Raw genomic sequence first — 13,915 nt, 5'->3', positions numbered from 1 at the left:
AGAGCAAGCCACAAACACATCATAAGGCAATGTTAGCATGAATTTGGATTCATGTTCTTATACCCGCCTGAAAAAGTCCAATATTCACTCACATCACTTTTAGCTCATTTTTGGTCCCCCAACTGGTGCATTACATGCACCAGTTGGCCTAAATCTGTCAGCTCACCAAATTAGACTTCTTAGTACGTTTTACTAGAATTTAAAAACTAACCAGCTTAAAAGTTGAAAACCACTTTGCTTTTAAGTAAGTGACAGAAAAGTGTGTAAGAATGAATTTTCATGGTTTGTGCAGCTATAATTACACACATGAATGTGTTTAGAAGGTGCAGATATACTCTAAGCCAGCCTATTTGAGTGGAGTCATTGCTGACACATTGCTGACAAAACCGCCTTTATAAAAGGCGGTTTTAGTAAAAAGGGAGAAAACCAAAGGAGGAAAACTGCATTTTTCCAATTTTTTAAAACTGCATTAATGAATTTTTTGGCCCCTTTTGTAAAACAGAACAATCTGCAAATACAACATATGACGCCTTAAAGTTCTAATTCATAATGTGTAAGCAAATGAAAAATAGGCTTGGGAAACATGAGCCTGCATGTGTGCTCTGGGACTGGGCTCAATCAGAGTCACTTCATGATTGGATTTATTTTTTGAGGGGAGGGGCCGGGGGCAGCATTCACTCTACATTTTGTGAAGACCGTCTGAGGTGCATTGTTGTTTTAGCTGGTATTCTATCACCCTACATGTTCGCCTTCTTTGCCTCCTCTCACATTCCGGCTCTTCCATTTCTACTACCAAGCAAAAGCTACCAACACCTACCGGGAGAAACAAAAGCAGTATAACTGGAGTAAAGGCGGAGGAGGAACAAGTCTAAGTGCCGTTGGTCCCACTAACTTATAGCTATTGTATTTTGCAGTCTATTTTCAATTTAATGGTATAAGTTTGTGTTTTATTGAATATTAATAAAGGCACAGCATGAAAAAAAAAAAAATCTATAACACAATGAAGCGCGAAAAAAGTGAATACTTTGAATATTTTATGGAGCCAATGTTTATGTGTGTAGCACATACTGTATGTGATGATGATGGTAATTCAAGGTGGACATAAGAGCCACCTTTGACTAAAGGAATGACTAATGGCATGCAGGGGCTGTAAGGAATGTTATGAGTCGAGGGAGAAGCAAAACCTCCCAGCTCGGCCGTTGCAGACTTCCGGGTTATAAATCCTGTGGGGGCTGTTATGGTGAGCACTGCAGACTGGGTCCTGGTCTTATTAAGGAGGGGTCAGTCTGTGGTTCCAGTGTGGGCAGTCTTACCCCAGGATGTGTTCACAAATGAGCCTGCAGTAGTCGCTGTGAGAGCTGGTGATGAGGAGGAGGACCTTCCCGGCTTTCTTCATGCTGTGCAGCCAGGCCTTGACAGAGTCAGAGCAGGGCTGCAGGTATCGGCCTGGGTCCATCTTCACACTAGGGAAGTAAGTCCCTGCGTCCTCTGTGCAGAGACACAGTGAGATACAGTTAGACAACCAGATTTGATCTTAAAGATGCATTTAAGGTGACACAGTGGGGACCATCATGATCTGCGACATCACTAAAATGTATCATATGATATGGCCGTCACATTCTAAAGCTCTCAACCCATCTGACAACCAGTGGAAGATTATGGAACAGTTTGTGAGATGTCTCTCTCTGTCACCAACATCAAAACACCAAATTGGTGAATATATCTTTTAAGACAATGCTGTTAATTCCTAGATTTCACACACTGAAGCTGTTCTCGAGTTATCATGTTCAAGAGGCCAAAAACATGTTCTGTGAGGCCACCGTGACCTTGACCTTTAACTCCCCAAATCTGATTAGTTTATCCTTGAGTATTAGAAAACAACTGAAAAGATTTTCTGTTGGTGCTCTTAAGATAAAGCAAAACATGGGTTTTGTAGGTCATCCTTCAGTCCAACTTTTTGCAGGATGTATAGCTTATGTGTTTTTTTACATTTGTGATATGTTTTTGTTGAGTTCTGCCTTGATTCTCCACATTTGTATTCAAAGAGGTAAAAGGGGACCTCAGTCATGTTCCCCACTTCTGAGGCAACTTCAGTGGGCTCTCCCCACTTTGATGCCCCAGCTGCCCTTCAGTACATCCTGTCAGCAGAGTGCACACAGCTAAATATGGCAAAGCTCTCCTGCGCTCTGTTACATAATCCCAGTCCATCACAGAATATCCTTTACCTTAGGTTCTCAGCTGAATGTAACAGTTCATGAATAAAATATGACCTATATGGAAATAGGCACTTGATGCTGATTGGCAATATACATGTAATGTAATACTAAGTTAGAAAATAGTGTGTTTTTTCTTGGTACTGAGAGGAAATGTGACAGGTTATCCAATTACAGTGAACAAGTCAGTGACACTGAAAAGCACTACATTCTCCTTTGCTATGTGTAGCATTATTTGAGGATTTTAAGTATAGAATTATATTTGGATTCATCCTGAGACATAAAAAAGCAACCCACAAATTGCATTTGCTCAACAAAAAAAAAGAGAATTTTGCATCACTTATTTTCATGAGCAGGAGAAAAGAGGGCTTATAAAAACAGGACAGGGTGAGGCTGACTAGTGTGTTCTCATGAATTTAGATGTTTCAGAACATGTATCTCAGGAGCATCCCTGCACCTTCAGTGCCACATGGACACACACAGGCAGGTATTCATTTTAACACAGATTAGAACAACACACTGGTACTGTTGCTACTGAAGTCCAGTTTGAGCAACATAATCTAAACACTAAACAAATAGTTATGATGGCCGCAGATCAACAGTTGCAATTTAATGGTAACGTTAGCAATCAACTCATGAACATATCTGAATGACCATTGCTGTGCTGTGGCAGATGATGTCACACCGCATTGCTTTGCTTATTTTAGTTGGAACCCTTTTTTTTCTGGTTTGGCATTCTTTCATGCAGGGCGGAAGTCAGTTTTCAATTTATATAGAAGCCAGTGAGAAAATCAGCCTCCTGTTTTCAGTCCACGTAATATTCCAACCCTAACCCTTATAAAAATATAAGGTCTTACCAATCGCTTGACAGGGCATGAAAGCATTAAATCTGTTAACCATTTAAAGTTGGAATTTTTAGCCGTTCTCATGAAAATGATTAGATTTGTTGTCTTTCTCCACAATCATCACCACAGCAGCTACGGAGAGGATGGCTTAGCAATGGAAGGTGCATTGTAAGTCTTGTTATCTATTTGGACAGAAGCTTCAGTTCAGTCACAATGTCATTGGAAAGCTGATCTGAAATTTGATTTGAAATGAACAGATGACTTGTGTTGGATTTCATTCTCTTGTATCTTTCCCAACTGTTCAAGCAAAGACAAAATAAACCTCTTTAATCCTTTAAAGAAGAGATCGAACGATTGGACCTGAACTTCATTTGGAAAAAATATCTGTGCTGATTGTCCATTAGTGGGATAGTAGCTTGTAGCACCTGTTTGTGTCTTTTGGGGTTGATTGAACAGAAATCAATAGAAACAGACTTTCAGTCTTTTTCCTTTTTTTAAGTGTTTAGCACAATGTCAACACAATTACCTAACTAGCTACATTTCAACTACTCAGTTCTTGTACATAAGCCTAAAATGTGGAGGACTGACTCAAGCAGCTAATGAATATCCTGCAGCAGGAGTTTGAAAAATGAGGGCATGGTGCCCCCCAGTGGTAGAACACAGGACTATCTTGAGGAAGAACAAAGCTCCTGGAGGTTCTCAAGATGCAGTAGACGGATCTAACCTGAAGATGGCGACAAACACAGGCAACTAGAGGCTTAGATTCATTTCAGGAGCCCGGACTTCACACATTTGTAAACATCTGGGCTTGACATCCACGAATTTCTTCTGAAGTTAATGGTGTCCACAGACCATTTCACTTTCAGTTAAACAGAAAGGGCAGGTCATGGGGACCAACAATTGGCCCTCAGTGTGAGGGGGCTTCCTCCTCTGGGACCCTGCAAACAACAAATTCCCTGTTGCAGTTATGTGTGCTAGAGGATAAACAACTGACCTCGTCATCAATCTTTGTGCAACGTTCAAACGATCAGATAGCGTGCAGCAGAAACACAGAGCAGAAGCTGTTTTATTCCACCAGGACCTGACATTTACCACCCAAGTACACAGCTGACACAAGATCCAGGGAATGGTCATGTTGATTAAACACCATCATGGAACTAGAGCTAGGGGGCACATACCTCTGCCAAGGCCCGACAATCCGCCTCATGACACCAAATTTAAATTAACCAGAATCAGATTTTTATTTGCATTGACACATAATTGCACACACTCACATTAATATCGTTCCCATAAACATGCCAGATATTTTTTATCAAGATCCAGGAATTATGTTGAAAACACCCTATATAGTGAAAACAATAATCCTGGATCCAACCACTGATCTGGATCCACACCAAAATTAAATAGGTTCTTCTTTAGAAGAACCTATTAAATTGGGCACCACCACAAAAATGTATGGAGTAGATTTGAGTAGTTTCTGCATAATCCTTCTACCTTACCCACAAATAAACAGAAACACAGACTAAAACAAGAAATGAAATTCTGTTTTATTTGTATAGCGGCAGGGTTTTGTGTCATCCCTTGTGCTCTGATCCCTCTTGCCAGGGCACTGATGGCCATCTTCAGACCAGATACACCGCTGTCCCTGTGCGCTACAATGGCGCGAGTGTCACAGAAAGTGAACTGCACCTGCTTTTCAATATTGGTCAGAGGCATCTCTTCAACCGGCCCCCCCCCCCACCTGTTTTATTTGCCGAGGTTTTATTATGAGCTATTTTTTCTTTTGTTCTTGTTCTTATGTCCTGCCATCTTCTCTTAATTTCATCGGTTTTTGTTTTACCCACAGCATTTACTTTCTCGCAGACACTCTCCCTAATCGTGTTTCTTTGAGTTATATTAATATTTCTTTGCTGTAGCTCAACAACATGTTTGTTTGCCCCCTTCACTAACACCTCCAATTCCATGGCATTAAATTTCGCTTTGCGCTTGCGGTCACTCTGCTCTCCGTAATGCTCCATGGCAGAAACTAGTGACGCACACAAAACACTCTTTTAAATACTGCTGCCTCTACCGTGTTTGCACCTGTTATCATTTACGCAATTAGTTTTAGTAGATCACCCGCAAAATGCACACCAACCAAACGTGCAATCTGTTATAATGCACATGCAATTTAGCACTCTTTATTTGGGATCTTAGTAGATCAGGCCCAAAGTGGATAATGCTTTCATCTGTGTGTTTATTCGTTACTTAGCAGAATTACGCAAACACTACTGAATGGATTACCATGCAGTATAGGTTAGGAAAGAATCTATGAACATTTTTGCAGATTCAGGGGCAGATCCAGAAATTTATCTATGAGTGTGTGCAGTTAAGTGCACATCCAAATACAAAATCTGGATGTAGTGAATTTAAATGTGGTTTGATAAGGAGACTGACACCCTCTGAGTGCCATTCTAGTTTGTTTTATTATTTCTAGAGCACTTTCAGAGTAAATATCAGAAAAGTTGTACATTTATGTTGTTTTGAATCATAACTGGGGGCGGCTGTGTCACAGGGTTAAGAGTGGGTCGGCCTCTAACCAGAAGGTCCTTGGTTCAATCCCAATCGTCCCCTTCCGTATACCGAAGTGTCAATGGGCAGGATACTGAGCCCCAAAATCGCCCCTGACGGCTATGCACTGTATAAATGTGTGTGTGTGTGAAAGGGTGAATGGCAAAAAAATGTACTGTTAAGTGCTTTGAGTGGTCATCTAGATTAGAAAACCACTATATAAATACAGACCATTTACCGTAACTTTTAAAGGGCAAACAGCTAGAGTTATTTGCTTCTTCATTGCAACTATAATATTGTCAGTGCCAACAAATGAATAATTTTCAAATTTCATTAATACCAGAACAGGCGTATGGTAAAGGTAAGTGTCACACTGCAAAGACATGCCCTCAAGCAGCAGGTCCCGGGTTCGACTACTGGTCCATTTACTGTTTGTCACTCACCTCCTCTCTCCCTGTGTCTCCTGTCTCTCTGTCACTATCCAATGAAAACAACAAAAGGTCAATAAAAACATATTTCAAAAAACCACAACAAGCTCAAATTCTAGTAGTAAACAGCTGCAGCGTGTGTTGTAATACAGTAGATACCTATTTATCTTGGCAGGATAGAGAAACCACAGGACCAGGAGCCACGTCTTAACTCAAAGGGAGATTGCATTGAGTCACAGAATCTGGCGGAATAGTGAGTAGGCATAAAGTGATGTCCGGCCTTTGGTTCTCTGTGTGTCTGCATTCAGATCCAAAGACTATTTGCATGGCAGCAGGTGGTTTAATTTTGTAATACTTGATCAGTGACCTCTGGTTCTCTGTGATTTGTTTCTTCCTGCATAATTGCCAAACATCTACGCAAAATGTGTCCACCAAGATGATATGTTAGATTTCTTGTAAACCACTTCCCACTCTCTCTGGCATTAGGCTGAGAGTAGAGAGGCCAGATTATTACTGTTGTGTAATGTGTGATCAATCCACAAGTACAAAAGAGCATATTTTAAATGCTGCTTGGTTCATCACCAGTGCCTGCTGACTACAGCATTTGTGTGTTTGTGTGCGTCGTGGATCAAAATGTGGCTCTAAAGGATCTGGCTGTGAATTCAAGACTCAAGTGCCCCAAGGGCCTGCAGGCCTGTGGCTGGGCACCGTGCCGTGCAGGCTGGGCGCGGGGCCTGGACGGCTGGAGAGCTGCCTAGCGTCACAGAGAGAACCGCGACTAGCAGCAGCTCCATCGCTCTCACACATCAAAGCACCCTGACAGGATACACAAATCAACAGTTGCAGTGCAAATTAGGGCCAAGCCCGGGTGCGTTGCACAAACAGCCACACCAAAAGTGATGAGGGGGCAGAATCACGTTCGTTTTTTTTTATCGCCCAGTTAATCAGCAAGGAAGATAAAGGCTATCATAACAATATGAAGAAAGACGCATTTATCCATTTTCTCATTATATTTAATGTGCATCAAGCCCACACAAGGCACGTGGAGAAGATCTCTAAAGGAAAGCTATAATCTTGGGTGTTTTGTCTTAAAAAGGCATCCAGACAGACAATGTTTTCCAGCACCTGTTGGAACCACGTGGAAAACACTGGCCAGGCCATTTTATCTGTGGACTTTCCATTTTTAGCAGACTGACCACAAATTGCTGCATTATGTCCCTCATGGTGCACACAGTTTTTTTCTAAGACAGTGACACAGGGAGAATCTTGAGAGTGTCATGACAATATCTTTCACATGGAGTTATATATGTTATATACACTATAGTATGTAAAATTTGCTGCTTTTTTTGATATAACACAGGTAGGTGTAGTAGGTAAAAGGTACCCTACGTTGCTGGGACATACCATATGCCAAACTTGAAGCACAAAATGTTCATGGAGAACTTAACTGCTTCTAATCTGGAAGATATTTCTGCAACGACAAAGAATTTTGAATTTGCTACTATTTCGATTTTTGACATTATGACTCTGAAACTGAGACCGAAATAGAAACATCTCTAATCTTGTACCATGATGAAGGACAAATGAAAGGTGATACCCCATCCATATACTGCCACCACTGCTGGGACAGGAAAAGCCTGTTGGGGTTGCATTTCTCTACTAAGGTAACAAAACAAATGTGTACTTTTTGATTTCAGAAATAAGAATAAAACACATGTCAATTAAACCTACGAAATAAGCATTATATTTAAAGTCAGGGTAAGCTGAATATTTTGTAAATATTACACATTAGCCCTATGTTATTTTCTTTCAACAGCATGGGCCATTGTTTTGGTCCAAATATAATTGAGGGTTTATGCATTAGGTAAAAGTTTGGCTTTCTTGGATAGTTTGGACAGCGTTAAACAATAGAAGAAGGCAGGATCGCAGGATTCTTTTTCCTCCAATAATATAATGTTTGAACGAAGAGGGCAATCATTTGGCATTTTTTTCCCCCCAATTGTTGAGTACTGGTGAAGCTGGTAGTAATACCGTAATGATATACCAATGGCAACGAAACTTAGAAAATGAATTGGTTCATTCACTTCTATGGTACCTGTCGAACTGATAAGACATTTACTTTAGGTGATGACTGGAAAAACGTACGCCATACAAAATTATTTAGTCAGCGCCATAAATTGCAATGTGAAACCAAATCTAACCAGATCAAATGTAATGTAACAAAGACATAAACCTTAGTTTGGACCTTGGCCTTTCAGACAGACAGAGGCATTTGTCAGTGAAAGGGAAACTTTTAGTAGTTCACCAGACAGGTAGACGTAGTCTAAAAGATTCTTATCTCATAGACTTTCTCCTTTTTGAAGAAATGTGATTGAAGCAGAGAGAAAAGGCAACAAACAAGAACAATGGCAGCAGAGAAAAAAATACACAGTGGTTTTTGGACACCCTTGTGCACATCACTGTGGGGGACAGTGACGCCAGGCACACAGTCATTCCCCCTCTGAGCAAATGTGAGAGACACTGAAATCTGTCATTATACCAAACCAGAGCTATATTTAGCCAGAGCTATCTTAAGAAAACCGTGAGGATTCATACATTCAAGGCTTGATCTCAGCAGAACCGTAGCTTGAGTTTCCCATAAGGTGTAAAATAACTTGCATCACATTTTATAGTCACTTCTGCAACTGCCTTAATAGGAGCTGAAGAATCCATTTAAACAAAAGTTAAAAACCTAAGTTAAAATGACCTTCAACTTATTAAAGTTTATCCATCTTGGCTGAATGGTGCTGACGACAGATGAAGGACAAAAATATGCACAGAAAGCAAAAAACGTGTAAAATCCAGAGCCTGCCAGGTTTGTTTTAATCATAGGGGATTTATGGCACTCAGAGACGAATTATACTCCCATCTCAAGGTACAATCTCCATAAACAATAGATTACCATCAGGCCACCAGGAGCATGCTGTGAATCAGCTTCATTCAGGGCTATAGGAGACACAATATGTGGGTAGCAAAGAATTTTAAATCTAAACTTATTGTCAGTTTTGTTATGTTGAATTAACAGGATTCGTGTCAGCTAATTTATAAGTATTTTAAGTTATCTCTCTATATATAAAGCTTTATGATTTCGATTTTTATTCATTAAAACAATTGTTTTCCATTTGTATTTAGCCTTTTTGTCTTTTTCCTGTGTTTTATTTTAAGTTGAAAGAGTCAGACATATTTTTGGACTGGCTTTCTGATTCTCGGTGAAAAAACCACGCAACAAACACATCCACATCCTGTCCAGATGTACAGTATATAACCCTCTTGTGGTCAAAGTGACCACGTCTCTCGGTGTGATGTAGTGTATTGCAGCAGACTGAGGCTACTGTAGGACATTTGATCCAAGTGGAGGGAGTGCTCTCATATGGTACATTGTGTTACTTATAGAAGCTCTGGAGGGTTTTTCTTACGTAAATGTTTGTAAGGACGATTTTAAAACAAGGCGTTGACTGCAATTTAGGAGGCTCATCTCATGACAATTGCTAAGCAATATTCTCATGGAACAATGCTATGAATCAGATGGGGTGGTAGGATACAGGGAATACTGAAGCATATTCTGAACTGTACAAGTCTCTGTTCCTGTAGAGTTCAAGACAAACGAGAAGTTGGTCAAGGGCAAAAATTGACAGAGTGAAAGTTGATCTCCATATGTTTACATTGAAATTTGTTTATATGCGGGTGTGCCCAGGTCCTTAACAGGCCCAATCACAAGTGGAGATTATAAACTAGACTGACTGAGTTTGCCTTTGGGAACGAGTCAAGGAGCAGGAAATATGGTTACAGGCTCTCCTGGTTCTGACGTTTGGTTTTAAATCTAGGGATGGTATTCCTGGAAAAGCTAGCAAAAAAGCATGCTACACTTTTAAACATGCAACCGATAAATCCCACCCCCTCCCATCGGCTCTCCCGTGAAAAGTACGCCCATATGAACACTGACAACTGCTAGTAGTCACCTTTAATGTGATTCGCTCGCTTACTTCTGGATATCGTCTCTGCGCCTTGTGAAGACTGTGATCATGCACAGTGAGAGCGCAGCCTCGGTGCACGTACGTAGGATGATCAGTTAGTGACAGACAGGTACGCCATCGGTTGTGTTTACTACAGCCATGCGAGTACCAGAGTGTTCTTTTTTTTCAGACCACTTTATTTATTGCAGCTATCTGGTTGTGAAGAGGAATTAAATATATAAGATTAAAAAAAAAAGTGTTTCAGAGACAACCAACCTTACCTATAAATAGTGTTTTGACCTTTTGGTAATAAAATCTCATCATTTAAAATGACCAAATTCTAGTCAATTCATCCTTGAATCAAAGTTTGTGCCAATATAATGAAATACCCTCCAGGCATTCTTGAGATATCATGTTCAGAGGATCAACTTGGAGTCCAAGTGCCGAATTTGAAGAAAGTCTCTATAATTCGGAAGGATTATATATTTTCAGGTTGTCCATCTGTCCCATTCGCATGAATTTGATGAGGCATAATGAGACAAAGAGAAGACTGCCATGTGCCAAAGCCAGAAGTGCTTATGATATTAGATCTTTCTGCATCGTGCATCCTTACAGTACAATTCAATAAAAAAAAATCTTTATTTTACCACAGTGTAGCACAACATATCAACATCTGACAAATTCATTGTGTTGTCCACGACCACAATAATAGTGAGTCATGAAATAAAAGGCTGATTAAACTGACTGCGTTTATTAAAAAGGTCTTTGGTGTCACCAGCTTTCATCAGACTCCAAGCATTACTGCACAGCTCCTGATCCAAGCAGTTCATTAGGAGAGAGTTGTTTATTTGATACAGAAAGTGCCTCAACTGTTACTGTTGCATGCAAAACACAATTTTAGCTTATCTGAGAGCGGTCCGGCCAGATCAAAGCATGGGCATCGCTATAACAACATTTAGCAAGTCAGACATAACAGTGTATGTCCCCGCCCTGATATGTGACATCGGTGTGTGGAACATATGTTCTGAATGCATTTGTTACAAAGCTGTGCAAGACTGTTTAAAGGGATTGACATACCAAACAAATCATTTTATTCATAAACTAGGTTGACTATGATTCGAACCGAGGGAAACTGGCACTTAAATCTTAACTTTGGTGATGGTTTGAGATATGAGGGGTTTGTGGTGTTTACATGTCCTCTCAGACAGAGACAGGGACCGAGACGGAGACAGGAGGGGTGAAGGTAAATGTTGCCTTTCCTGAACACACATATTTAACGTACTGGGAAGTGGGAACAGGAACAAATGTAAACAGAAAAACATCAAACTCTATCATGTCTGGCATTTATAAAAATGATAGAGGGTGCCCACAGCTGGCCTGATGTTGTGTTTATTACTTTTGTTTTACATCTCTCATACGTAACTGCTTAAAGGTAGGTTTGGTTAGTTGTTTCTGAAACAAAATCAATCAAATTTTATTCATGTAGCACACATGCACAAATTTGTCTCATAGGGCTTAACAATGTCCGACATCCTCTGTCCTTAACCCTCAACAAGAGGAAGGAAAAACGACCCCCAAAATAACTTCTATCTTCACGTCCCAATAGCCATCAATAGATAAAGTTGTCTGAAAAAAGCCAGTGTCTTTGGCCCTCGCAGGACTGTAATGAGCACATTCAGAGCGAATAAAATGCTTCACTGGCGTACCTGTCTGTCTGTGCTCTCACTGTACATGACTACAGTCTTCAGCCAGAGAGACAAACAGCGCCAAATCAGAGAACAATCACCAATCACCAGATATGAATCCAGTAGAACATCTCGGATGTGGTAGAACAGGAGATTGGCAGCATGAATGTGCAGCTGACAAATCTGCAGTAATGTTGAGATGCAGTCATTGAACCTGTGGCTCAGGGCGTAGAGCAGATCGTCCTCTAACTAAAAGGCCAAGTGTCCTCGGGCAAGATTGCCCCTGACGGCTGCCCATAGATGCACTGTATGAATGCCAAAAACTGTACTGTAAAGCACTTTGAGTGGTCAGCAAGACTAGAAAAGTGCTGTATATACCATATAACACATAACTAAGAACTATGGCTGTTTGAGGGAGGAACTGCCCAGTGTTAGTATGGTAAATGGACTGTATTTATATAGCGTTTTTCGGATAATATCAACCATGCAAGCCAGATTCACCCATTTACACACACATTCACAGGCTTCTATGCACAGTGCTTTTCGATAACTCACCATTCATACCTAGTATCTTGCTAAAGGACACTTGCCAATGGACACTTGCCAATGGTCAGGCCTGGGGATCAAACCACAGACTGTCTGATTAGTGAACGACCCTCTCTATGTCCTGAGTCACAACTATTGGGTTGGTGGGTGGGTGTTTCTTACAAAGTGTTCGCTGAGTCTTAAAACATAAGCGAACGAGGTGTCCCTTTATGTAATTAAATCCACCTCAACTCTTCCTTCTATACATGTACGTCATGAAGAAAAGGCTCATCATCTTCAAACCCAGTAGGTTGGGCATTTTAAATGCAACAAAGACGTTAAATCAACTTTCCAGACTAATTTAGGCCAAAGACTTGTGGCATGGATGACTTCATCATCTAACGTAAACAAAGCTGTAAAAACATGGATACTGTTGCTATGTCAACATACACACGTATGCTTACTTCTTAACAAGGTCAAAGCAGAGTGTGTTTGATGTATAGAAACATATCGACTGTGACAAAACTAGTATCACGATAGAGATCCAAGTTTCAAAGTCTGTTAAAAATACCAAATACAAAAATACCGGTTGGTTTGCAAGTTGTCTCTAGAAATGCTACTAACCTAGAAGCAGGGAAAATGTTACAAAGTTGAAAAAGGGATTTTTACTGCGCAGGAGGAAAATCAAACGGCAAAACCACAGCTTTATGGTTAAAGTTGGCTCCACTGCATCCAGAGAGCAGACAGGCTGAACTATCAGACATAGGAAGCTCAAAACAATCATGCTGAGAGGAGCTAAACAAATTCAGCAGTTAATTTAGCAGTGGACGCTGAGGTGAATTGAGTGGTCGGAGACGTGGTGGATTTGATGAGAGCATTTCGGTATTTTTGCAGCTTAATACCATGTTTGAAATGAAACTACTGAGTTTAAAGCTGTCTTATTTTGGATTTGCTGGATTACCATAAAACCAGAGCACATGTCCCTTCACCATGGCAGCCCCCTTAATTTACAGAGAAAATTAGGCATTACTTTTCTTCACTCGCTCCACCTTTCCTCTGAGATAATCACTGACGTCAAACTGTGACACATGTGCATAATGCTATTAAAATGTTCTTATAGATTTGTTTCCAACCAAACAAAATCTCGAGGTTTTAAAAGATATAAAAAAATCAGAATATAAAATCCAGCTCCTTTTACTGCCCTCCATCACACTCAGCAGCTGTTACTTAGGGTTTTCATTTAAGTGAGCAACACAACAAAAGTGCATTGTCCACACATACAGAGCCAATGTCCCAAAAATGTGTTTTATTTGCTTTCTCAAAAGCCTCAGAGAATGGGCCTTTAATAACTCAAAGTAATTATATCACAGAGGAGAAGGGGTTGCCGAGGTCACCTTGCCAGTGGTTATTACATTTCTGAATGATACATAGGATTGATTCAAATCCTCCTTGAGCATAACCAAGTATTCTATTTTCACTTTTACATCAACAGATGACTGTTTTTAAGATTAATATTTGCCATAAAGAATTATGACAGTTTATTCAAGAAACATACTGTACTTTTGTATACAGACTAAAAATCATGCTGTGTTTCCTCACATTTTCACAGGATACTCCAGTAGAGTAAATTCACACCACACTAACCTAACCACAGCTGGGTAATAATGATGTCATCAC

The 13,915-nt window shown here is 40.3% G+C and overlaps 1 protein-coding gene across 1 annotated transcript in view; it reads right to left on the bottom strand.

Moving 5' to 3' along the window:
• The window catches only part of nt5dc1 (5'-nucleotidase domain containing 1), a 56,686-nt gene that overhangs the window by 23,111 nt on the left and 19,660 nt on the right, over positions 1–13,915 (bottom strand). The window contains exon 7 of the mRNA XM_035143701.2: positions 1,314–1,488. Coding sequence (XP_034999592.1) covers positions 1,314–1,488 — 175 coding nt within the window. The remainder of the gene's footprint in view (positions 1–1,313; positions 1,489–13,915) is intronic.

Source organism: Hippoglossus stenolepis, chromosome 20 (assembly GCF_022539355.2).
Source record: "Hippoglossus stenolepis isolate QCI-W04-F060 chromosome 20, HSTE1.2, whole genome shotgun sequence".
Classification (NCBI taxonomy): domain Eukaryota; kingdom Metazoa; phylum Chordata; class Actinopteri; order Pleuronectiformes; family Pleuronectidae; genus Hippoglossus; species Hippoglossus stenolepis.
Note: the sequence above shows the minus strand (reverse complement) of the source record. Positions and strands in the feature narration are given on the sequence as shown.